This window comes from Pelophylax lessonae (assembly GCF_965119305.1).
Source record: "Pelophylax lessonae genome assembly, chromosome: 3".
Classification (NCBI taxonomy): Eukaryota; Metazoa; Chordata; class Amphibia; order Anura; family Ranidae; genus Pelophylax; species Pelophylax lessonae.
In genome coordinates this window covers 323,540,721-323,567,939 of record NC_138770.1, presented here as the reverse complement: position 1 = coordinate 323,567,939, position 27,219 = coordinate 323,540,721, and the positions used below count along the sequence as shown (strand labels likewise).

General features: G+C 41.8%; 1 protein-coding gene across 1 annotated transcript in view; it reads left to right on the top strand.

Moving 5' to 3' along the window:
* CSMD1 (CUB and Sushi multiple domains 1) overlaps positions 1-27,219 on the top strand; it is a 2,644,830-nt gene that overhangs the window by 2,465,085 nt on the left and 152,526 nt on the right. The window contains exon 55 of the mRNA XM_082250071.1: positions 26,928-27,116. Within this exon, the coding sequence (XP_082106197.1) occupies positions 26,928-27,116 (189 nt within the window). The remainder of the gene's footprint in view (positions 1-26,927; positions 27,117-27,219) is intronic.

Sequence of the window (27,219 nt, the reverse complement as noted above, 5' to 3'; positions counted from 1 at the left end):
TAAAGGGTATTATTCGTTTTTCTTTAAATTAAAAAAATATATAATACTTACCTCCTGACCATCTCTGTATCCTGTCTGCAGTCTCTAACCATCCCCTGTAGTATGTCTGCAGTCTCTGAACACCTCGTGTATCATGTCTGCAGTCTCTGACCATTTCCTGTATCATTTCAGCAGTTTCTGACCATCTCCTGTATCATATGCACAGCCTCTGACCATTTCCTGTATCATGTCTGCAGTCTATGACCATCTCTTGCACCATGTCTGCAGTCTCTGATCCTCTCTTTTATCATGTCTGCAGTATCTAAACACCTCTTGTATTATGTCTGCAGTCTCTGACCATCTCTTGTATCATGTCTGCAGTCTCTGACCCTCTCTTGTATTGTTATGTTGAGCCTTGAAATAAAGGACATCTACGCCAATCAGGTTTGCATTTGTCTCTATATGTTTACTTCAGAGTATACGCCATATAGCGGACCTCATATCTTCCAACAGATATTTGACACATTACATTTGTTACAGAGTTTTTATAGGAAATTCTAACATGTGGCGGGCATAGACCCAAATTACAGATTACACAAGATTTCACAATACAGTCTTTGCTGATCATAATACATTCCTTGTGGTCTATCCTAATTACACATAGGGTCACCTCGACCCAACAATGGCGTCGAGGGAAAGGTTAGTCTGACAAGTAAAAAAGATTGAATATGTTAGGGGAAATAACATTTTACGGTAATAAGGGGCTTGTTTACATAAACATCTCTTTCCGGGAACTTTATCATTTTTGGCAGAACATTTCATATCATCTGGGCCAACTGAGACACAGCAATAAAGAACACCAACTAGAATTCAAAACTTTAGAAGAATATATTCTTTAGTATATTAAAAGGGAACTCTTTGACTATATAATGATATATAATGATATGCTCTTCATATATTTTCATATCTTGACAGTCCCTCCTGTGTTTAGAATTCTTTGGTATTCATTTAACTTGAATTTCAAACTTCTTCTGTGCCGTTACTTTTAACTCCAGGTATGCGGGCAACCATTTGATGAGCAGTTTTAGTACAATCATCACAAGTATTTGAAGTAATTTTTAAGCAGTATTTGCATAGCATTGATACACATTTGTGTATGAGGAGTATCAACACTATAATTCCAACAATATACAGTATAGAATACCATGCAATATACCTGCAAACCACCCACCAATACCAGTAAACCAGTTGCTAGGGTTTAGCCAGGAGAGCCAGCTCTCCCAAATACTGTCAATCCAAACGGTTTCGGTATGTTCTTTGCAAAAATCAAGTTTTAATCGCTGCGCCCTTTCTACATGTGAAATGATGACATCTGTAGCTTTTGTATCATTTCCTATGCAATTGCAGCATGCCGTTTCCCACTATGGTACACATTCCACCCTTACTAGCAGTAAAGTAATCCAACACCAGTCTGTGTTGCAAAACCTCCTTTTTAATCATCTTTAATTCGGTGGCCATTAATATGAAGTTCCTGTCATACAAAGCAGTAATATTATCTATCAGATCAGCTAAATCTATAATGAAACTGAAAGCCTTTTTAATACAACACCTATTTACCCAAGGTATGGAAAATAATGGATTTATTTCTTTATCATGGGATTCAATGTCTGTATCATCATCACCTTCTTCTTGGCCTGTGTCTTTGGTTGTATCAAGTGGGGGTATTTCAAGGTTAGTTTATTTTTCAGCGTCAGCTTCAGTCATCTGCTTGTCCAGGGACAATTTGCTCAGTAAGGTATCTTTTGAAGAAATGGGCAGGGATTTTATGCAGTTGTGTCTCTTTAAATTCATTGTCACTCATATACCATGTTGGCACTAATGTCACCAAAAATGAGCACTGTCTTCTATTTTGGCCAGATTAACAGATCTTCTAAAGGTTCATCAGGGAGAGCTGTTTTACTGATTCGGGAATACCCCAGATTTTAATGTTGTTGTGCATGGATCTATCCTCCAGGTCTGCCAGTTTGGACTTGATCCAGTGCATTTCTTATTTTTCATTTTGGAAGTCAACCATCTTGTAAAAGGCGAATGTGAGTTACCTCATCTTGTTTTCAATAACTGATACTTTGGGACACTTCGGCAACCTCAGATTTAAATTGGTGTGCTAATGACATAATATCAGCTTGGATAGTGTTGTAATGTGACACTAGCATATCTTTCAGGGTTGTGTTCATGACTGGTTGATTTGGTATGGGAAATTCCAAAATGGAGTCTCATAACTACCTTGTATCCTCCAAGGTGGCATCTGTACCAATCACCTTCTGTGCAATGTCTTCCCTCTGCAATTTAGGCTTCGCCTTGGCTGGGCTGGAAGAGGAAGATCCCGATCATGCCTCCTTACTAACGCTGCAGGCAAGCATCCCCTGGGATGGATGGCTGCATGCTGAGCCTTGGCCTGGCAAGCAGCCATGTGTGGACCTCAGAGAGTCACTGAATGCAAATTGCTCTCCAATTGGATGTCACCACCAACCTCCCTACCTCATCCAATCAGAGAATATTTTGGCACCAATACCAAGTGGCCGACCTCCTGTAGCCGAAATGCAGCAGAGCAGCTATTCAGCAAGTGACCTGGTGGCAAGTGGAGATCACTGGAGTAGTGGTGTCTTCTTCAGTGGTTTTTAGGTTCAAGGGGAATCAGACAGATATAGTGTATGCATAGTGTAAGCTGGGGAATAGGTAGCAGGTACAAAGATCCCTGGGATAAGCAGTCTTTAAGGCACAGATACCAAGTCCAGTGAGGTAGGGACAAAACAGTGCGGTGTTTATATGTGATATATATACAGTCTATATACAAGTGTTGTACAGTGTTTCGGAAAACAAACAGGAACAAAAATACGAAAACCTAGCCATGTCTCAGCAATAACTATACAAAATACAGGCCCTCACTGACTGGCTGAGCAAGCCCACAGCTTCTCTGCTTCCACATGCACAACTTGTTAGTTTTTACCAACCTTTTGCTCTCCCAGACAAAAGTTGTCTGATTTCCCAGGATGAGAGCACTGGCTGACTGTCTTAGATGAGTTTAGATGAGAACCAAGATCCGAACTGGATCGTGGATCAGAGATCCCTAAACGTGTATGAGAGGTGCCTGTGAGATGTATAAACCCCAATCAAGATTTTTCCTGGCTCTCTGTGGGGCGTTCTGCTACAATGGTTAAATTGGACAAACCTGGACCAATGTAACTATGTATAAATATCTATACCTGGATATGATCTTTTAAGGAGGGATTTTATTATCTTTTTTGTCACAGTACCGAAAAGTCTCGCTAGAGGTGACAAAGCCAGTAAATACAACCTGACCAAGACATTATTCTTCCCCATTTTGAGCAAAACCTATTCATTTTTCACTACAGTCACAGTGTTTGCACTCCCCTGAAATCTGTTTTTTATCCTAGGTTGCCACAGTGTGTGCCACATAGCCTCACTTCACTAAAATGTTAAAAACTGTGTTTGAAATGCTTTGCAGGTTTCTTCCTATTTGATTTGTTTCTTGCTGACCTTGTGCCATCTATGAGCGATACACATACATACATCTGCTCTCATGGGAAATTCATGCACTTGTTCAATGCACAAAATCAATACTAATATACTGAATTGTGTTTTCTGGAAGTCTCTATCTTATTTACCAAGCTTATATTTTCCTGTATGCAATCAATTTCCAATGATTTGTTGATTACACAGAAACAGTAAATAATAACACAAGCCGTATTAATGAGCCTATTAAATAATCCTCAGCAAATCATATTTGTATTATGCTAATGGACAGTAACCTTTAGGAATCATATTACTTATTAATTAAAAAGACTCCAACTAACTGATATCTGACTGAAAACCTATGAGCCAATGCCCTTTGCAACCCTATACTAAATGATCCAATTATGTTGTGTCATCGTAACTTTCAAACTATATATATGAAGTCTCCACAAATGGCACGCATGTTATACAGTGTATTTGATCTGTAGATTGTTACTGTCCTAATAATCATACAGATTATTAGAAATATATTGGAAACACATTTAAATTGTAATATACAAATTCTACATTCAGATTGTCATTTTCTTACAGATTCCAGACCAATGCACAACTGTCAGTTAAATCAAATAACAGACAAGATAAGCGTTATGTTTTATATGTAAAAAAGTAATGATTAGCTTTTAACTCATCTTACAGTAACTGAAAAATAAGTACAAGCAGTATTTATTTAACGTAGACACCTTACTTTTGTAAAAGTAAACCTGAAACTGTGAAAAGGACGAAGCAGAATTGACTTTAATGATCCGAACTCCATTTGATTCTAGCTAATGCAAAATTGGCTAGAGTATTCACAGAGACAGCATGTTTTCAGTATTTTTCAAAGCATGGGTCTTTGACTTCAAACTTGATGAACCTTATGCCATCTGGGAGCAATAAGACTGAAAACATGCACTCTCAGGGGAAATCCAAGTGCTTGTTCAATGCACAAAATCAATAACAATATTTGAATTGTACTCAAAAAAGTCTCCAACTCATCCAGTAGGTCCTAACATTCCTATGATTTGTTAGTTTATAAGTGCTCAACCCTCAGGCACCATATAAAATGATTTGGCCCTGAAAAATTGATAAGCAAGAGTGCTATTTTGAAAAAAAAAAAAAAAAAAAGATTTTTGTGATTGTAGAGATCCTAATTTTTCATTTTACAGCTGAAAGATGGACAGATGGACAGGTGCCCAGATAGACAAAATATCTTATTTACAATATGTTAGAAAATGTAATGGGTGTTATTGTACTGTAAAAGATGATAATTAAAAAATGGAAGACAAGTTGATTTTAATAAACTTAGGACATATAATTTTCATTTCTGACATTTGATTTTGCTCACTTGCTTGAAGTGGTTGTAAAGGCAGAAGGTTTTTTTTATCTTAATGCAATCTATGCATTACCATAAAAATCCTTCTATGTGCAGCAGCCCCCCTCAGCCCCCCAATACTTACCCGAGCCCATCTCAATCCCGCAATGCTGCAGGAGTCTCTTGCCTGTCTGGGACTCTCCCTCCTTGTTGCCATTCACTCCCTCTGCTGTCAATCAAAGTCAGTGAGCCAATGAGGAGAGAGGGGGTGGGGTTGTGCTCCATGTCTGAATGGACACAGGGAGCTGTGGCTCAACTCGGGTACCCCCATAGTAAGCTGCTTGCTGTGGGGGCATTCAACAGGAGGGAGGGGCCAAGAGAGCCGAAGAGGGACCCAAGAAGAGACGGATCCAGACCACTCTGTGCAAAACCACTGCACAGAACAGGTAAGTATGACATGTTTGTTATTTTTAACAAAAAAAAAGAGAATTTAGTATACTTTAAGAGACTTTCATATGCTTAACAGACATTTTTAATAATTCTATACAAGTTTATCTGTTTTTATTAGTTGTTATATTTCTGATACTAGGCTAGGAACACTATATTTTGAAAGGCATGCAGCTTAATGGTTTGCAGAATGTATTTATATATTATGATGTATGACTACCCACTGTATGACTACCTTCTGTAGTATTGTATGACTACCTTCTGTAGTATATTAAGCCATAACATGATATTAAAGGTATTTTTATTTAATAACAAGCATGCTACACTTACTTGCTCTGTGCACTGGTTTTGCACAGAGCAGCTCTGAATTTTCTCTTCTCCAGTCCCCCATCAGCATTCCTGGCTCCTCCTCTTCTTCGAGTGCCCCCCATAGAAAGTAACTTAATATGGGGCCCTCGTGTGTGCTCGCTCCATAGCCCCACTCCCTAAGCTCACCCCCCACCTCAGTCTCACTAGGTGTGAGTCGGACTGCTAGCCAATGATGGGGGCAGAGACCTGGAAGAGCAGCTGCTTTCATGCACGTCGCTGCATTGCGATCTGGCTTAGGTAAGTATTTGGCGGGCTGCAAGGGGAGCTGCATACTGAAGATTTTTTGCCTTCATGCATAGAATGCATGAAGGTTAAAAAAAAACCTTCAGACTTCCGGTTCCGGCGCCAGATGTGAAGGGGCAGGAAGTAGCGGCTCCGGGCACATCGCTGTAAAAAAACGGCTATTCCGCCCGATCGGCGGGTCCGCGGCACCCCCCGCAGCCACTACCAATTAGGGGAACACCCCATGGACAAGTTTCTGGTCCACGGACCTCCCGCAGCTCCTCCGCCCGACCTATCGGACTGTTCGTCTGCCGCCTCACAGACAGGCAAGATGGCGGAGGGCGCGACCTTGCATCCCAGCCAGCATCCACCCGGCCCTAGCTATGCCGCTGTTGTGGCCACCTCCACTGCCACTAGTGCGGTGTCCCCTGAGCACTATAATGGCATTGCTCAAGCTGTCGCAGCCCTGCTATCCCCAACGATCACAGCAGCTGTTGATAAAGCTATGGCTGCAGGCATTGCTCAGATCAGGAAGGATCTGAGTGAACATGCATTCCGCCTCACTGAGCTTGAGAGTAGAGTGACTGACATAGAGGAAGAAACACAGGCATCTTTCCATTCTGAGAAACAATTCAAACAGACCCAACAATATCTCTTAGAGAAAGTGGATGATCTTGAAAATCGTTCACGCAGGAATAACCTGCGTATAATAGGTCTCCCGGAATCCTTTGGTGCGGATTCCCTGATGGAACTGTGTTCTCAGCGTGTACCTCAGGCATTGGGACTCACAGCCCCCTGCGTTGCTGAAAGGGCTCACCGAGTGGGACCCCCCTCTAATGAAAGGCGCACTCCACGTCCAGTGATAGTGAAATACCTGAATTTTGCTGACAGGAATAATTTGATGAAATCCTATCGAAATTCCAAAGCTCTGCAAATTGACGGCCATAAATTACTGCTGTTCGCAGATTACTCACAGGAGGTCTCCCGCCGCCGTAAGGCCCTACAACCAATCTGCAACGCCCTCTATCAGCAGGGTATAAAGTTCACTCTGGCTTATCCTGCGACTTTGCGATTCACAGATCCGACAGGCCTCTCCAAGTCCTTCACTCACCCGGATGACGCCTGGGATTACCTTAATTCCCACCTGAGACTGCCGATGGATACCTCCGCACCACCTGCACAATCCTCTGCCAGGTACCAACATCCCAGAGATCAACGGAGCCCCCGCGGGGAGCCTGCTAAAAAACTGCGACTCACTGATCTTCCCGGGAAGTATAATCCTGTGTGACCTACGTTAAAGTTGATGATCCCCATCTCTGTTCCTCGGTTCGCTTTCAGTTTTATTTTGCTCCATCAACACACTAAGGAATGCCAGTGGGAGCCCCTGCAGCCACTGCTTAGCTCCATTTCCACCCGCCTGTAACATTCCTAGTGGTTTGAATACACCTCTAACTATCTACAGGTGGGGCCGAACATCCTAGTTGGCATGCCCATGTCTCATTCTCACCCCCTATCTTGCATTGATGGATTGGTTCGTATATATAGGCTCTTGATAGATTATGTGCACTGTTTTGCCTGACTGTTTTCTTTTACCCACCTCCTCACAGGGTGCTACCGCGGATAGTCTTCTCTTTTACAGCTGGTTGTGGTCACCCTGCTGTTGTTGGAGATGTCTGGGCTGGACCTCATCTACACTCTCATTTACCTGTGGATGGGGCTGCGGACTCGCCGCTTGGGCCAGATCGTCGACCTTCCCCGGTAGCGCTACTGTAGGCGATAGTCACATGTGGGAAGAAGCAAAGTTCAGGCTTCCACGGACACGTAAGTGTCTTTTCACTGCTCTGTACTGTTTGTTTTCTGTTGTACAAGCTCTGCCAATTTTCCATCCACCTATCCCTACTCGTTTACACCATCGCCCACTTTCCTTATATATCTTTCCAAATACAACGCTCTGCAGTTTTACTCACTCCACAGTACGAGATTTTAACTCTATAATATCCGCATCATTTTACTTGTTTAGCACTCACCTATGGTTAGGATAATTTCATGGAATGTCAAGGGCCTACGATCCCCCCACAAACGAATGGCGATCCTTCGCCACCTGAAACGACTTTGTGCAGAAATTGCAGTCCTTCAAGAGACTCATCTCTCTGAACAGGACTTTAAACGAATGCAGAAACTATGGGTAGGCCAAGTTTTGGGCTCTCCCGCAGTTAAGGGGAAGGCAGGTGTTCTTGTCCTCATCCACAAGTGCTTCACCGGTACTGTCCTTTCCTCTCACACTGATACGGAGGGTAGATTCATTGCTGTCACTTTGTCCTCTGGGTCGAAGGAATGGGTTCTGGCAACTACGTATGCCCCCAATTCCCCGTCAAAACAATACTTTCAAGACATTACCTCCCAATTGGCAAGTTCCCTTCATGTCCCTTTGATCCTTGCAGGTGATATGAACACAGTCATGGATGAACGGGAAGACAGGGCACGTCCGTCATCCTACCGCCCGTTAGATAGAACTCCCCACCCCAGTCACCTGGCTGCTTTTGCAGAACATATCCAACTTACGGATATATGGCGCCTCCTGCACCCTACGGGACGCGACTTCACTTTCTTCTCTAACCCACACAAATCCCTCTCCCGCATTGATTATTTTTTCTCTAATCCCCTCTCACAATCCTTGATCACGGATTCCACAATTCACGACATAGCAATTTCTGACCACGCCCCGGTCTCAATTGACTTCTTGGAAACATTCCCCAGGCCGCCCTCAAGCGGGTGGAGGTTCCCCTTCCTTCTTGGCACACGACGCACAACTGGCGGCGATAATTGAGAACACCTGGCAGGAATTTGCACACACTAATGCTTCCCACTCCTCCAATCCTGCTTTGTTTTGGGAAACGGGGAAGGCTGTGTTGAGGGGTCGTATTCTCTCTTACGCTGCCGGCCGCAAGCGGGTCATCAAAAAAGCATATGTTGATGCAAGTGCCCAGCTACGCCTCGCCCACTTGGCTCTATCTCAATCCAATACGCAATCTAACAGACAAAAGTGGCAGGAGGCGAAATTAGTTTTTGATACTTGGGCGGCGGCGCAGGAGAGGTTATACTCTTCGATCCAGGATCTCCAATACCACAAATATGGCAATAAACCAGGCAAACTGCTAGCCAAGTTATGCAAAGGTCGGTTCACTCCTACACACATTAGGGCGCTGAAATCAAGTGATGGCACACTGACTACCTCACCGACGGAAATAGCTGCTTCTCTTTCCAACTTCTTCTCAGACCTCTACAGCCTGGAGAACCATGACACCCAAGCCGCTGAAGCTTGGCTGGCTTCTGTAACCCTCCCCACAATTACGGAAGACCAACTTTCACTTCTAAATGCCCCAATTTCTTTAGAGGAAATCAAGTCTACCATAGCCAAATTGCCCCCTGGTAAAGCGCCCGGTCCCGACGGCTTCACCTCTGACTTTTACAAAGCGTCGGTCGACACCATAGCACCGTCCCTTCAATCACTGTATCAACATGTTCTGGAGGGCCATCCCTATTTCCCTACGGGCCTCCAGGCACATGTCAAATTGATACCTAAACCCGGTAAGGATCCAACCGAACCAGGATCCTATCGGCCCATCTCACTTCTAAACCTAGATGGTAAAATATTATCCAAAATCATAGCCAATAGGCTTGCCCCTATCATGCCCACCTTGATCCACCCTGCCCAAGCAGGCTTCACCTCTGGCAGGTCAGCAACGGCCAATATCAGAAAGGTTCTAGCAGCCCTGGAAGCGTCCCAAGCTCACCCCTTGTCCGACATGGCCATTATCTCTCTAGACGCTGAGAAGGCCTTTGATAGGGTGGACATTGATTGGCTCCATCTAGTCGTACAACGTTTCGGGTTCCGGGGTCCCTTTGTCCACCTTATCAAAGCCATGTACACGAACCCTTCCGCTTGCGTTGTGGCCAACGGTCATGTTTCTGCACCGTTCTCCCTACGCCGGGGAACCAGACAGGGGTGCCCACTGTCCCCACTTTTGTTCAACTTAGCTCTAGAACCCCTTGCCAGCTACATTCTTCACCATCCTGATCTTCATGGTATCCGTATAGGAGACTCTGAGTTACGCATAGCCCTATTTGCTGATGATATACTCATATTTACATCTGACCCTGTCGGGGACTCCAAATTAGTCCATGATATATTTAATGACTTCCGCCTCTGTTCTGGGCTAAAGATAAATTTTTCCAAAAGTGAACTCCTCCCTCTCCGCCATGCAACACATAATCCCTGGCCTTCTACACCTCTCTTCTCTATAGCTAAGTCCTCTATCACATACCTGGGCATCAAAATTGGCCGCACCCCCTCGTCTATATACCACCTGAATATCCCACCTACTGTTTCTAAAATAATATCTTCATTAGACACGTGGATGGGTCTCCCCCTCTCCCTCTTCGGCAGATGTCACCTGTATAAGATGGTGGGTTTCCCCAAACTGCTGTATCCTCTCCAGACGATTCCTCTTTTGGTGAGGCATGCGGATATGCAAAAGCTAACTAGAGCTGTATCTAACTTTATATGGCAAGGCAAAAGGCCCCGCATTGCCCTCCAGAAACTGTATCTGCCGAGAAGGGAGGGTGGGGTGGCACTCCCCAATGCTACAACCTCGCATGTGTGTTCAGAGTAGGGCTGGATTGGATTGGCAAAGCTTCCAGATATTCTAATCTCCTACTAGAATCCCATCAGTCCATGCCCTATGACCTGGCTGCCATATTACATTGCAAACACAGTGCCCTACCACCCACACTGAAGAACAGTGTCCTAATTAGAGACACCAACATAGCTTGGAGGGAAGTCCACCGCAAAACCCGATCCTCACCCACCATGTCTCATCATCTGCCTATTTGTGGACATCCTCTCTTCACACAGGCGCAGTGTTATTTACCTTTTCGAGACTGGCATACCCGGGGTCTTCACCGTTTCTCACAATTGTTTGATCCCGTCCAGGGTTCACCTTTACCCATCTCTGTGATTCGGGAGCGTTTTCACCTTCCGAAGGGCCACACTCTGGGAATCTTGCAAGCTATTAGCTTCGTAGTCAAAACTTGTCCCGACCCTTCACTGCGGTTTCAACCTACCCTGGTCGACCAATTTCTGGACCAAGGCCTTCACAAAATTTCAGACATATATAAAACTCTCCTGTCTTCCCCAGATATCAGCAAATCTTCTTTTCATAACTCCACCTGGGCTAAAGACTTCCCCAACCCTGACGCTCACTCACTTATTTTGTCGGGCTACTTGGCCACTCACAAAGCTATCACCAATGAATTTTGGAGGGAGCAACAGTTCAGGATTATGCACCGCAGCTATGTCCCATTCTCCAGAAGCTCCCATCCTACTCACTCGTCTGGCTGTCCGCTCTGCAAAGCCCCCAAACCTACTCTCGCCCACAGACTTTGGCCTATGTTGCTGCCAAAACGGGTCTGACACCCCTGAAAGACCCTTACGCACTTCTGTTTGGACACCTGGATTCTTCAATCATCAACCTACCAAAGAACCAAGGCTCCATCATCAAAACACATAAAACATGGCTCTTAACCTGCTATATGATAGCCAGAAGAACTATCCTGGCCAAATGGATACGAGACTTGCCTCCAACCCTACCCGAAGTGATCTCGGGCCTGCAACAACTACAAGCCAAAGAAGCCCTCGAGCTTGCAACTGCCTCGTCTCCCAATCTAGTCAAGTTCAATCGCAAGTGGAATTCTTTCCTGCGCACTTTGCCGCCTGCATGTACGTCATAGAGGACCAGTAGCTCCCACTTATGTCAAAGACCCTCTACAGCTTGAGTTACCGCTGCTTGAATACTCTAACATTCTGGTTACCATTTCTTTTACTGTTTATGCCTACACCGCCGCATTTGGCACAAGCCGATATATCAATCTTTTATTCAGCTGGTATCTCTATTACCTTGCGCTTCTCCAGACTGGGACTCCACATCCACATGAGCTGTCTCGAGAGGTCTAGGCAATAATTTGGGTCCTTCCTGCTAACCATTTGTCAGATTTTCTGTACCTGATATGCTGTGTTTTAAATTAATCCCGGTTAATGCGTTGACTTGATATCATGAGATGGTGTTCCTCTCTTTTCTCCTCTTCCTTTTTTTTTTTTTTTGCTCTTCTTTCCTTCCCTTCTTCCCCCCCCCCTTCCACCCCTCTTCTCCCAATCTGACTCTCCCCCCCCCCCTCCCTCCTTTACCTGCACTCTCTTGTCTTCCCCCCCTCCACCCCACTACTTCACCCCACTACTTCACTGCTAGATGCAATGCACATTCATGGTCACTTGCCTCCCATCAGGTCCACATATCGAGGCTACGGGCCCAAATCTGTGAGACCTGTTCGGGACGCCTACTTTGGGTTATTACTTGAGTGTTGTTTTACATGATACTGTTTGTTGTGTATTTTGCATTGCATTGTTTGTGCAAACTCTGTTCATTTCTTGAAAAACCTCAATAAAATATGTTTTAAAAAAAAAATAAAAAAAAAAAAAAACCTTCAGTCTTTAGAACCATTTTAATCTTATATACTGTATTGTGCTGTAGAAATTTAAAGTCCTTTTGTTCTTAGGGAAAGAAGCCCATGAATGCAATTGCATGAGAAATATTTCACTGACTGACATCAACCATCAGTGAATGGAATATTTCTGGTTTTATTACAAACATGGCTAGAGATATATAAATTCTTTAGTAATAGATCACCCATTAGTCAATACAGATAAGGACAGATGAGTATCTAGTATTTATCCGGTTAACAACATTCAGTCTTGATTAGCATATTTCTTAAACAAATTACTTTTGTTTCATCAAAGCAGTGTTTGCCGGTAGAGATGGGCAAACTGTTCAGGCTGAATTTTGGGGGTGCTCGGTGGGATTTTCAACCGCTGATCGCACAGTGAATAGCTGCTGGTTGTTTAGGAGTGGGCTGGGAAGCTAGCCACTGTGTCCTTAACAACGAATGAATCATTCGGTCAATTGTGGAGGGGGAGATTGAGGCCTAAAATAATCAAGGTAATATAGTGGCACCTTCCCCCATGTAGTCTACATGTGCAAAAAAGGAGGGGGTTACAGATCAACCAACTGGTGGAGCTGTACCAAGGGGGATTTGTGTGTGCCTCTTAAGATATCTGTGTATGCGTATAAATCATAAGCAGCAAAGAACAAATAATATTAAAAAATCACAAAATGTTATTTAAATATCATAATATACAAATTTTATAAAATCTACATTGTTTGATCAGAACAGATCATTTCATTGAACATATCCCATACAGGGTTAACAGTGATGCATAACCGTTGCTGGAACTACGTGTTTCGCTGTGGATGCTTCCTCAGGGTCCAGCAAAAGTGTGTATACATTAATATTGAATCAGAAACAAAGATCTAAGGATACATAATACATTAATTAGAATTATGAAAAAAAGTACATCAATACATCCAGATAGACAGAAAATAGTTTTAGTTCTGGTTTATAATTCAGAGATATATTCATTTAATCTATGTTACTTTATTTTCTCTAAGAATTCACATCTGAGATTTTTTATATACTTCTTTTCTAATCTGATGACAGATGAGATCTCATTATTATTTCACCGGAGTTACATATAGGTCTAGATAAACAATTTTAACCAGAGAGCCATATAGTCTGTAGGTATATTCAGGACCAATGGACAGGGGAGAGGAAAGGTGGGGAAAAGAAGGGAGGGGAGGTGGGGGAGGGGAAAGGAGAGGGGGGAAGGGGAAGGGAGAGGGGGGAGGGGAAGGGAGAGGGGGGAAAAGACAAGGAAAAGGACGTGGGGGAAAGGAAAATATGAAAGAGAAAATGGGAGGGGGTATAAAGAAATGTAAGATGAAGGAGGATGTGAGGAATGAATTACCAGACAGCCCAAAGGGGGGGCATATTGGAAGATTAGGTTGCCTCCGGAGTATTGGTCTAACCCGGGGGGAAACCTACCAAATATGCAGGATGGGAGGTAGAAAAGATGGAAAACAAAGGCGCCCATCTCAAACAAGATATAAATACTAAATATAAAAGATAATCTAAAAGACAGTTTGTTTCAAGCATTATATGGTAGTCTTACCCTTGTTTGGTGATCAAAGTAGAAAATGTGGAATATACACGTTTATTTTAAAATAAAAAATGGAGGACTCTGCCATAGATCCTTTAAATAAAGAAGGAAAGGAACATGTATATTATATCTGTAATATATTTAATATGGTGTAGTAATAGAGGAAACAAAGAGAAGGTGTATAGAGTGGAAGTGCAAGGTTATCATCTGGATGATGGAGCAAATCACCGCGGCTATTTATTATTTAGAGGTATGTTATATAACGATTTTTGGTCCAGGGTCACATATACTACATCATCTAGATGTCAAGGATTACAATAGGTGAAAGGAAATAGAAATGATCGGAAGTGACGTTCATTTCCGGTAGGCGGGAACATCCTCCCGCACGTCCACACGAGACGTTTTGGCGGGCGGATGTGGGGGGCGGGAGACATGGAGGAGGGGGAGGTTTGGCGCCATCTCTCCCGACTATAAAGTGAGAGTTGAACACAGACAGTCAGATAAGCCTACATCCTGGCTGAGTTGATGGCAATGTCCTAGAGAAATGAGCTTTGATTTCAACGGCTTGCAAACTGGTAAGCAACATTGTAGCTTCCCTAATGTATGGTGACTTGTAGATTTTTACTGATATATTCTTAGCTATATACTCATTGCTCCTTGATGCTTATCTTTACAGACCAGAGCTCAAAACCTGGGACAAACTTTTTTTGGAGTTGACCTGTTCTGATAGATCCTTCATACATACGCACTTATTTGCTTCATGTATACGTGCTATTTTAGCACTTATACCTTATACTTTTCTTCACTGACTGTTTATCAGTGCAATAGCACAATTAACACCTATCCCCTCCTTTCATATCTAACATCGGATGGTATATGTAAATATATGGGGTAAGTGTTGTAAATCTTATGCATCGACTCTCCACTTAAACACTTTATATTTATATCTAACACAGCTTGGGAGAGTCTCATTGATCATTTCTATTTCCTTTCACCTATTGTAATCCTTGACATCTAGATGATGTAGTATATGCGACCCTGGACCAAAAATTGTTATATAACATACCTCTAAATAATAAATAGCCGCGGCGATTTGCTCCATCATCCACATGATAACCTTGCACTTCCACTCTGTACACCTTCTCTTTGTTTCCTCTATTACTACACCATATTAAATATATTAGAGATATAATATACATGTTCCTTTCCTTCTTTATTTAAAGGATCTATGGCAGATTCCTCCATTTTTTATTTTAAAATAAACGTGTATATTCCACATTTTCTACTTTGATCACCAAACAAGGGTAAGACTACCATATGATGCTTGAAACAAACTGTCTTTTAGATTATCTTTTATATTTAGTATTTATATCTTGTTTGAGATGGGCGCCTTTGTTTTCCATCTTTTCTACCTTCCATCCTCCGTATTTGGTAGGTTTCCCCCTGGGTTAGACCAATACCCCGAAGGCAACCTAATCTTTCAATATGCCCCCCCTTTGGGCTGTCTGGTAATTCATTCCTCACATCCTCCTTCATCTTACCTTTCTTTATACCCCACGTCCTTTTCCTTGTCCTTTCCCCCTCTCCCTTCCCCTCCCCCCTCCTCCCCCTCCCCCTCCCCCCTCCTCCCCTCCCCCACCTCCCCTCCCTTCTTTTCCCCACCTTTCCTCTCCCCTGTCCATTGGTCCTGAATATATCTACAGACTATATGGCTCTCTGGTTAAAATTGTTTATCTAGACCTATATGTAACTCCGGAGAAATAATAATGAGATCTCATCTGTCATCAGATTAGAAAAGAAGTATATACAAAATCTCAGATGTGAATTCTTAGAGAAAATAAAGTAACATAGATTAAATGAATATATCTCTGAATTATAAACCAGAACTAAAACTATTTTCTGTCTATCTGGATGTATTGATGTACTTTTTTTCATAATTCTAATTAATATATTATGTATCCTTAGATCTTTGTAACTGATTCAATATTAATGTAAACACACTTTTGCTGGACCCTGAGGAAGCATCCACTGCGAAACGCATAGTTCCAGCAACGGTTATGCATCACTGTTAACCCTGTATGGGATATGTTCAATGAAATGATCTGTTCTGATCAAACAATGTAGATTTTATAAAATTTGTATATTATGATATTTAAATACAATTTTGTGATTTTTTTATATTATTTGTTCTTTGCTGCTTATGATATATACGCATACACAGGTATATTAAGAGGCACACTCAAATCCCCCTTGGTACAGCTCCACCAGTTGGTTGATCTGTAACCCCCTCCTTTTTTCGAATGAATCATTCGCTGTCAGCGGACTTCCCTCCACCCCTCTGGACCCAAAAAAAGCTCCGCCTTATGACGAAGGCTAACTGTTGACTGCCTGCTCCACCCACTGACAGTTCTTAAATAGGTAAGGTGTAAATCCACCTGGAGGTGGCACCGCCCCCTTGGGATCTCACTGAACGTTGCCTTCAGATGACGTTGCCAGGTGGCTCTGGCCCTTACCTGTTTAGGAGCTGTCGGATAGTGGAGCAGGCAGTTGGCGATTCTCTGTCGAAGTCCTATTGGAGGAAACGTGTCAGCAAGGAGGCGTGCCGTCACTACGTCACTCGCAGTCCGTGCTGCAGCCAGACGCGAGTACCTTAAGAATATCCTCTCTGCCAGAAGTTTATTTTTCAGCCTGTTTTCGTCCCATTTCATGTAAGTGCAAGTCTTTTTAAATCAAACTTTTCAAAGGGTAATGCACTATCAGCCTCCATTTATTTCACGTGTATATTGTGGATTGAACATCTGCACTGATTAAGTGGAAAAGCCATCCATCCCCATTTGGAGGAGAAGGGATCAGTGCCATTTCCTAAATAGTGGTTTTCAAGCTCACCTTTTATATTTATTTGGTAAGAGGCTAATATTGCTTTTGCACCGGTGGTTTATACACGGTTGGAGGTGAACATCACGTGAAATGTTTATGTTGTAACACAGGGAATACACTTCCTGCACTTGCCTATTTTCCGCCGGGTAAGGAGGAAATTCACCAGGTGGAGGGATATCACAGTAGTCTTTTGATTTTCTTGGATTTCCTTCACTTCACAATTTATAAACAATCCTGAATACTTTTGAAGAGACTTTACCTTTTTTGCATTTTGGACCATTGGACTATTTATTTTGGTTCATTTAGCCTTTGTGCTAAAGTCACTTGTACACATTTGATGTTATATATTCATTCATCACTTTGTTGGTTCTTTATATAACAATAATAGTTTGTCACATTGTTAAATGTACACTATATTTTGAATTAGCGCACCTATTTTTTATTCATTTCTTATTTTCACATTTTCTTTTAGCAGCTTTTCACTTATCAGCGCACCCTTTCTTTAACATATTAAATATTAGCAATTGTTCCTATTGGCAAATATTAGCATTTGTTCCTATTTAGGGATGGGCTGTGTGTTTGAGTCGACCGTAAGTTCGCTGAACACACGAACAAACGGGTCGCTCGGCAGGAAGTTTAATCGCCAATGAGCGCTCTTGCAGTGCTTTGATTGCGGATGATTGGCCAAAGCATGCTCCTAACCTTTATGCTGCACAATGTACTGTAAAAGCCATGATTGGCCGAAAGCAGAGTGCCTTTGGCCAATGATGGCTAAGTCCAAGCCCCACACTATTTAACTCTGCTGCTTATATGGCAGCCATGTATAGTGTGTGACAATAAAGATTAGGCAAGTAGTTAGTGGATAGTGTGTTCAGTCAGTTTAGTGCAGTCAGTGTAGTATACAGGCATACCCCACTTTTAGTACACCAGAGCATGTACTGTATGTAAAAAGAAAATGTACTTAAAGTGAAGCAATACCTTTTTTCACTTCTCAATGCATGTACTGCATTTCAATAGTCATTTACAGGCATAACTGATTATCTAGGCAAGCTGGCCGACTTCACAATGTTGTAATCCCAAAATAAAAACAGTGTGGGGGTCCCCCCAGAATCCATGCCAGACCCTTATCGGGGCATGCAGCATGGCAGGCCAGGAAAGGGGGGACCCCCCTCCTGAACCATTGTAGGTCACTTGCCTTCAACATGGGGAGGGTGCTTTGGGGTGCCAAGGGCTTCAGCCCGACAACCATGGGCGGTGGTTTTGGGGGTGGGGGCTTATCAGAATCTAGAAGCCCCCTTTAACAAGGGGGCCCCCAGATCCCCCCTCCCATGTGAATTGGTATCGGCTACATAGTACCCCTACCCATTTACCAAAAAATGTCAAAAAGTAAGAACCACAGGAAAGAGTTTTTGGCAAGCCCTTTGTTAAAAAATTTAAAATAAAAAAATAGTGTCCCTCGATGTAAGTCCATTGTCAATCCCGATGCCCGCCAGACCCGTAAAAATAGAAAAAATAAAAACCACTTTTGCCTCTTGGGAGGTGATCGCCATCAACCCGATCTGCGATTTGACAGTTCTCATATAGGCAAGGGGCTACGTCACACGATGGCACTGCCCCTTCTGACGGACATCGCGTGATGACAGAGGGGAAGGGTGCCACCGGGTGTTGTAGCCGGGTGGCCCCCTCCCCTTGCCTATATAAGATCTGTCAAAGCACAGATCGGGCAGACAGGGGGAGGCCTCCTAAGAGGCCAAAACATTTTTTTTTCTATTTTTCAGATCCGGTGGGCATCGTAAATGACAATGGATTTACATTGAGGGACACTATTTTTTTTTAATAAAGAACTGGTCAAAAGTGGTTTCCTGTGTTTCTTCCTTTTTTGACAATCTGGGGGCTCCCTTCCAGATTTCGATAAGCCCCCCACCTGCAGACCCAATCAACCATAGCCCAGGATTGTACAGAAGAGGCCCTTGTCCCCATCAACATGGGGACAAGGTGCTTTTGGGTGGGGGGCAGAGCCGCTCGCTCGATGACCTGCCAGGCTGCATGCTGGGATAAGGGTCAGGTATGCATTTTGGGGTGGACCCTACGCCATTTTTTATCAAAATCCACACCAGACCCAAAGGGACTGCGGGTAGGCTCCTCCGTTGTTTTTTTTTTTTTTATCTGTTTTCCTGGTAGGCGGCAATACATTACAGCCGTGAGTACGTTTAAATGACATTTTTTTCTTTAGAAATGTCAGTATTGCTGCAGCGAGCTCTATACATGTGCCACTTTACAGGCAGACTAAGGGGACCCCCCAGGCACGATATTCAAAGGAATCTTGCATTTTTATTGTTTCAGTTTAAGCATCATTAAAATCACTGCTCCTTTAAAAATTATTATTTTTTTAATAAAATTTACATTGATACCTGGGTCCCCATATCCCTTTTTTGGCAATAACTTGCATATAAGCCTTTAAAATTAGGACTTTTGATTTTTCATGTTCGTGTCCCATAGATTTTATTAGGGCTTGCATTTTCGCTAGAACTTTTTCCCTGTTCGAGATGTTCTGGTGCGAACCGAACGGGGAGGGGGATGTTCGTTCAGCCCATCCCTATTCCAATTATGTTAGGGAAAACAATAGATCAAACTATGCTAGAAGTCCGACTTTGCTTCCAGACAAGAGGACATATCTTCAATAGTTAGAGATGCTTTTCAGAACAATAGTTTGACCTTGTCATCTGTCTTAACTTATGTCAAGGGACAAGATGGAGACTGAATTCCACAAGTGTTATTTTCTAGTATCATTTCAAAATTATACTTCTATTACAATTGGTTTGATCCAAGCAACAAAAAATACATATGATATTTATTATAAAATATACTAAGCTTTAACCTATCCAGAGCACCATGTGGGACCAAAGCACATTTGTTATCTTTTACACAATAGAATTTTTTAGAATATTCAGCTGATTCTGCATGAGCACCATAAAAATAGCTATATCATCTATTATTACATTTTTATACAATGTCAGATTTGCCAATTGATACACTAATAGCGTAAAAGCACAAAATATATTTTGGGGAATATATTCCTGACATAGTTGAAGTTTTGAAGTTACTTTTGGCCTGCCATCCATATGTATATATCCTGAGGGCTTTGAATCTACTTAGATATAAGTTCCAAAGTCATCAGGACATACTTAAGCATCATTCTGACTTTTTCAAGAGACCAAGCTGAGAATGCCAGAACTCATTTTCTATGTAATTCTTGACAGCTGTCACTAGGAGAAAGCAATCTCCTGCGTTCCATCACCTGGATTTACAATTGTGTCCTCTGGGTAAATAGTAATCAGGGAATCCTGTGGCACAGATGTTCAAGCAAAGCAATTTAATTCTTTTATAGGATCTGTCTAAGTAACTTTTATTACTGTATATATTATTGTCACCATTAATGAAGTAAAACATATAGGGTCAGACTTAAAAATATATTTTTTATTTACAGCTGTCAATCATTCTGTCATTCATTTCAACACAAGTTACTAAAACCAGACACATAATGTCTGTATTCTTACAGCTGTCCTGATTCCTGAATCATGATAACGTTGCAGTATTTTAACAGAAGCATCAATAAAAATCAGCTATCCCACGCACAGAAACCTAAAGGGAACCTGTTACCAAAGAAAGATTGTTTGACTGTGCACAAATCACACATCTTATGATGTACCATATTTTCACTAAGTCTGTCTGTTTTCAGAATAGTGCCTTAATGTAATACTGATTTTAAGCCAGATGTTGCCACTTGAAAAATTATCTCCAATGGCTAGGCACAGGGTATTGGGAGAATTTCTAAAGATATTCAACTGTCTCCTGTTTTAGGCTTCCATTTTGCCTTCTATATTGTTTCCGTACATCCATAACAGCATAGAGAATAGTATTTTTTTTTTAAATTTGGGAATGATTAATAGTAAAGATGAAGGTTGAAGACATCAGTAGTAGAATCAATACCAATGAAGGCCAGAGTAACTTTTCCCCAACTAGAACTAATTTAGAAATAAAGGTAGATCAACAGAAGAACTTAGCTGAGGGTCTTCCAGAGTAATGTCAAATCCATTGTTGGTGAAACAGCTAAACTGAATGTATTTAATCAATTGTTGGTAGCAAGTGGTCAACATTGATCTTGATTATTGAACAACAAAAATCAACCAACCAGCCAGTAGTCAGAAAACAAAATAAGGAAGGAATGTGGAGTTGGAAAAGCTACACTGGAAAAGGCAAACATTGCCCCACAAGGAAAGCTCTAGATCAGAACTTCCAACATATTTTGCTGAGCAAGTTCCATTAGTGAGAGGTGTTGTAAAATATTTTATGTACAGTATATTTTAGTTTACTAAAACAACTTCAGGGTATATTACATAGAAATAATTAGTTTAAGTATCTCACTTTCTCTTTTTGTGCTCTAGTCATGTGATGTCAATTACTTACTCTGCACTGCACTATGAAATGTGTAGGCAGATCAAGCAGTTAGATGCTGTCATAGAAACAGTTAAAGCCTCCCTGCAAGACTATGAAAAAGAAGTTATGTTTGGTGGCTTGATGAGAAAAATGAGGAAGTGAAATGATTCCAAAAAGGCAGATTGTGGAACATGCACATTGCAAGTGGCAACACAGTAACTAGAAGATCACTTGCTACTGTGTTGTCATTATTGCTATGGAGTAGGGGGTCCATTCAAAAGACAGGATCAACCAGGTATTTATGACAAATACAACTATACATTATTAAAAGCTTCAGCAGACAGGTAGGGGATATAATTTTATATTATAAAGCACAAAGAAACATTTTCGGTTTATTGACACTTTAAATGTATATGTTTGTGTGGAAACACTTGCACCTTCAAGGAGTTGTAAAGGCAGAAGGTTTTTAATCGTATATGCATTATATGCATTAGGATAAGAAGCCTTCTGTGTGCAGCAGCCTCCCCAACACCCCCTAATGTTTACCTGAGCCCTCTCTCTATCCAGTGATGTCCACGAGTCCCTTGGCCATCCGGAACTCTCCCTCCTGATTGGCTGAGACACAGCAGTGGGGCCATTGACTCCTATGCCTGTCAATCAAAGTCAGTTAGCCAATCAGGGGAGGGGGGGCGAACATCAACTTTTGTGTCTGAATGGACACATAGAGCTGCAGCTCAGCTCAGGTGCCCCCATAGCAAGTTGTAAAAAAATAAAAAACATAGTAAGGATAGATTTAGACATGCATCTAAATCTTCATTGCCTCTGAAGTCCGATCCACATTGGAGCACATTGTGCTCCAGTGGCTACCGATAGGCGGTGAGGAAGCAATGCAATGCCTCCTCACCACTTGTTTTAACCTAATTTTACCAGCAAGTGCACCACATTTGCATGCATTGCACGAGGTTGCGGGGCATTTGTGGCATTTCCCCATTGACATAAATGTGTAGTGTTCAATGGATGGCATTGCTTCAGGTTGGGTCAACTTTGCAGTGGGCGCAAAGCATCACAGCATCAGCACTCAGCAATAGACAGCCTATTGCAGCTTAAGAAAGGGCATTTGGCAGGTGGCAAAATTGTAGCTCAACTGCTCTTTTTTTTTACACCTGCCAAATACCCCTTCCTAAGCTGCAAAAGGCATTGGACAGGGTGCTGATGCCGTGATGCTTTGCGCCCACATCAAAGTTAACCCAACTTGCAGAGATGTCATCTGCCAAACACTACACATTTATGTCAACAGGGAAACATCACAAATGCCCAGCAACACTATGCAATGCATTTGTTGGTAAAATAGGGTTAAAACAGGCAGTGCATTTTATTCTACAGGTCGTGCGCTTTCAGAAAATATATGGTTTGGAGGGGGGGGGGGGGTATATGTTTTGCAAAATCCGAATGCTGTAAGTGAAAAATGAAAACCTCTATATTTTTAGAGGAATCTTGATATTTTAATTTTTGCGTACGTTTGATTTTAACCACTTTGCAAAAAGACGCAATTTAACCGGTTGCCGATCGCCGCACGACGATATATGTCGGCAGTCAGCCCCGGCCAGGCAAAGTGACGTATATATACGTCACTAGCCTGTCACATGCTTGGGAGCCAATAGCGGGCGAGCGCGCGCCCACGGAGGCGCGCTCCCGCCCCAGCTCGTTCCCCAGCAAGTCCGTGCGTGTGACCGGCGGACCCGATGTCCGCCGGTCACTCCCCGATCGTCAGTGCAGAGGGAGAAAGTCAGGCAGCTGATGTAAACAAGCCGCCTGTCATTCTCCCCTGTGTAGAAACAGTGATCATACGGTTCTACTATGTAGGACCGTTGATCATTGTTCCTACACTTCAAGCCACAGCCAAATACAGCAAGAATCACGCCCCTAGGGACACACACCACCCCTCCCTCTCAAATAAAGTAATATGTATAGCACTGATTACTGCAGTAATGTCACTGGTAACCCCAAAAGTGTCAAAAATCGCAGATCGCCGCCATTACGCGTTAAAAAAAAAACACCAAAAATGACAGAAATCTTTCCCTTAGTTAGTAAACGCAATAACTCTTGCGCAAACCAATCAAAATACGCTTTTTGTGATTTTTTTTTACCAAACATATGTAGCAGGAAACAAATTGGTCAAAAATGTTAAAAAATGTTGATTTTTACATTTTTTCTGGGGGAATTTCATATAAAAAAATGTGAAAAATATTGTTGTTTATAGCTCAAAAAGTAAAAATCGCACAGTTGATCAAATACCACCAAAAGAAAGCTCTGTTTGTGGGAAAAAAGGATGCCAAATTCATTTAGGTACAGCGTCGCACGACCGTGCAATTGTCCGTTAAAATCACGCAGTAAAAAATTGCAAAAAAATCCCTGGTCAGGAAGGGGGTAAAATCTTCCGGGGCTTAAGTGGTTAAAGTTTGTAAATATTTGTTTTTTATTAACTCAACACAGGTTAAGCTTTTATATTTAATAGGAATTTCGCAGGAATTTTGTAAAAACTTGCTGTGTTTGTATCTGCTAATAATAATTTTTAGTGTATTTTTGGTGACAACACTATTTGATAAACATTTGCACAAATACCACAGGGCCTTACAAATTAGTAGCACCTTTTTTTATTCTGCTGGTCATGTCCTCTCAGAAAATATATAGTTTTGGGGGTCTTTTACAAACTCTAAAAACTGTATGTGAAAAACGAAAACCTCCAGATTTTTTGAGCAATATGGATATTTACATTTTTGCGTACGTTTAATTTTCACCATTTCCCAAAAATTTGCAATTCAAAAGTTACAATATTTGTTAATTATTACTCAATACAGGTTAAGCTTTTTTATTTAGCAGGAATGTTGTAAAATTTGCAGTGTTTTTATGTGCTAATAATTATTTAGGTGTATTTTTAGCAAAAATATTGTTTTGATAAACATTTGCACAAATACAGTGGGGCCTTAAAAATCAGTTGCACCTTCCTTTTATTCTACTGTTAATGTGCTTTCCGAATTTATATGGTTTGGTGGGTCTTTTACAACTTCTGAAAGTTGTAAGGAAAAAATAAAAATGCGATAGGAAAATTGCAAAAATTATCTGGCCAGCTGAGTTTAAAAGTGAAAGGGAGGGCCTGGCAGCAAACGATTAAATAATATGCTTGGGGGATGCATAATGTAGTATTACGGAATTGTATAATCATTAAAGACAGTCACAGCGGCAGCATACACTGGCAAGGCATATTTGGTTGTGGAATTCAATTTTTACAATTAGTTTGGCCTGCATACAGCAGCAGTACCCAACTATGATTTATTTCAGGACAATAAAAACATTTTTTAGATAGCTTTATCAGGGACACATGTTTTTTTTCAAGCTCTCATTAAAATTTTTTAGGGGCCACAGTTGATGTAGCAGTGTAAAACTGACCATCATCAGGACCTTTTTAATGAGGGAAAATTAGTTGAAAAATAGTAGAGAAAAAGAGTGCAGGCAAATGTTTTACTACAAGAATTCAGAGACTGTAAATGATACAGTTAAGTAACGATGGCCAGAAACAGGGGAAATGTAATGAGCTTGGCTAGGCTCAAATAGACAAAGAACATATGTTTTGGTTTTATTACAAGAATTAAGATACTTCAGTTGATACAGCAAATTTGCCAGTAACAGGACAGTTTTAATTAGGGATAAAAGGCCAAAATACAATAGGGACCAAGGGTGCTACAGTAGTGTGATATTGCCCAGCAGCGGGACAATTTAATAGGCAAGGGTAGAACTGAATTTTCTTGAGACTAAGTGCAAAAGTCCTGGAAGTTGCACATATCTTCAAAACCCCGTGAGAAGGTATATGATAGCCTCAGTCTGGGCTTCAATCAGGCCACACCCACAATGCATTTCACTCCACCCACATAGGGGGCCCAGCTCCATGGGCTGAGTGAACTGCATTGGGGGTGCGACCTTGTTGAAGCCCAGGCTTAGGATGTCATACACCTTCTCATGGGGCCTTGCAGAGATGTGTAACTTCCAGGATATTTCCCCTTTCTATTCGATTACCATGCTGAGAAAAAAGGCAGCTCCAAGAACTGATTGTAAATAACAGTAGCATATGAGCACCCCAAACTTAAAATTGGCTCTGTTGGTATATATAAAAAATATTAAGAATACAGAAATCAAAACCACCATCCATTTAATAAAAGCCTTTTTTACAGCACAATATGCGCTGTAATAGCTGCATCCTTGGGCTGCACTAGCAGAGGAATGACAGCTCGGACTCTAGGAATGACATAATACATGTGGCTTCCAGGATCATCAAACAAAGGAGGGATCAGGGAACGAATTTTCACTGAGTTTCTCCTGCTTTAGCTGGATAAGCAGTTTCCTAGTACAGTGGTTCTCAACTCCGGTCCTCGGGACCCACCAACAGGCCAGGTTTGCAAGATAACTAAATTACATCACAGGTGATCTCATTTGCTGCTCAGTGATTGTGGTATTCTAGTCTGCATCCCCCAAGGTAATACTTAAAATCTGGCCTGTTAGTGGGTCCCGAGGACCGGAATTGAGAACCACTGTCCTAGTAGAACAAAAGCTCAAGAGCCACCATAAGTGCCTCCATCACTGCCGGCAGTAAGATCTCTTTGAAAGTAGTCAGACAGCTATAGAACCTCCTGATCACTTTTATGGGAAAGCCCTTTCCCATCTCTTAATGCCAGTTTCATGTTCTCTGCTGGTGTAAGCCTAATTTAATCACTTGTCTACCATGATATTTATAATACTTTATTTGAGGTACCTTGGTAGACAGGTGGTTTAAGTAGAAGTTCAGCTTAAAACTAACTAACTCTAAATCTACTGACAGTCTCATTCTAAGACTAACCTATCCAGCTCTGTAAAGAAAAAATTGTTATACATACCTTTTCTGAACGTGCGCCGGTCCAGTCCCGCGCTGGCTTCTGTGGGTGGGACTGTGCAGAAGAGGCAGCCTACAACAGAAGCCCCATAATAACTCTATGGGTGACGTCTCTTCCCAGGCATTTCCCAGCTATTGTCGGTTGTCTCCTGCACAAAGCATCTGCCGCTGGAGACCGAAACAACTCGGCTTCAGAAAAGGTATGTATAGCACTTTTTGCGTTAGACGGTCAGAGAGGTAAGTCTTAGAATGTCGCTGCGAGTAGATTTAGAAATAGTTAGTTTTAGGCTTAACTTCCACCAGTTCTATTAATACCTGGGACAGGCCATTGTCCAGGGAAGCATTTGTGTGAAATCAGAGTGGCTTCGAACAAACTTTTACATCTGAGCACAATGTTTCAGAATATGTCACAAATGTGTCAAAATACATCACAAAAAAAGATTTTTGTAATATTATGTCATAATTTATTTTACCACAAAAAGAGGCAAGTAAAGACTTTACTCATTATTCTGGTCTAGAATTGCTGAGTGCTGAATATAATTGATTTAGAAAGTATATTGTTAAAGACGTTTTTCCCAAGAGTTCATAACACTTATTTTTAATTTATCTTGTTGGCACTAGACATTATTTTTATTTACCTATGATCTAAAAGATATTGAAAACTCTTATCTCCTTTACAGTGGTAAACTGCACAGATCCTGGTTTTGTGGAAAATGCAATCCGTCATGGACAACAGAACTACCCTGAAAACTTCCGTTATGGAATCAGTGTGACCTATCATTGTAAAAAGGGTTACTATCTTTTAGGATCTTCTGTTCTTAACTGCAAGGCAAATGGCATGTGGGACAGATCACTTCCTAAGTGCATATGTAAGTTTTCTCTGTTCAGTTCTATTTATTACAAATCTAACAAAAGTATTGTTTTTGTACAGCCTTTAAAATGCCAGTGTAAATGTAATGGATGAAAATAAAA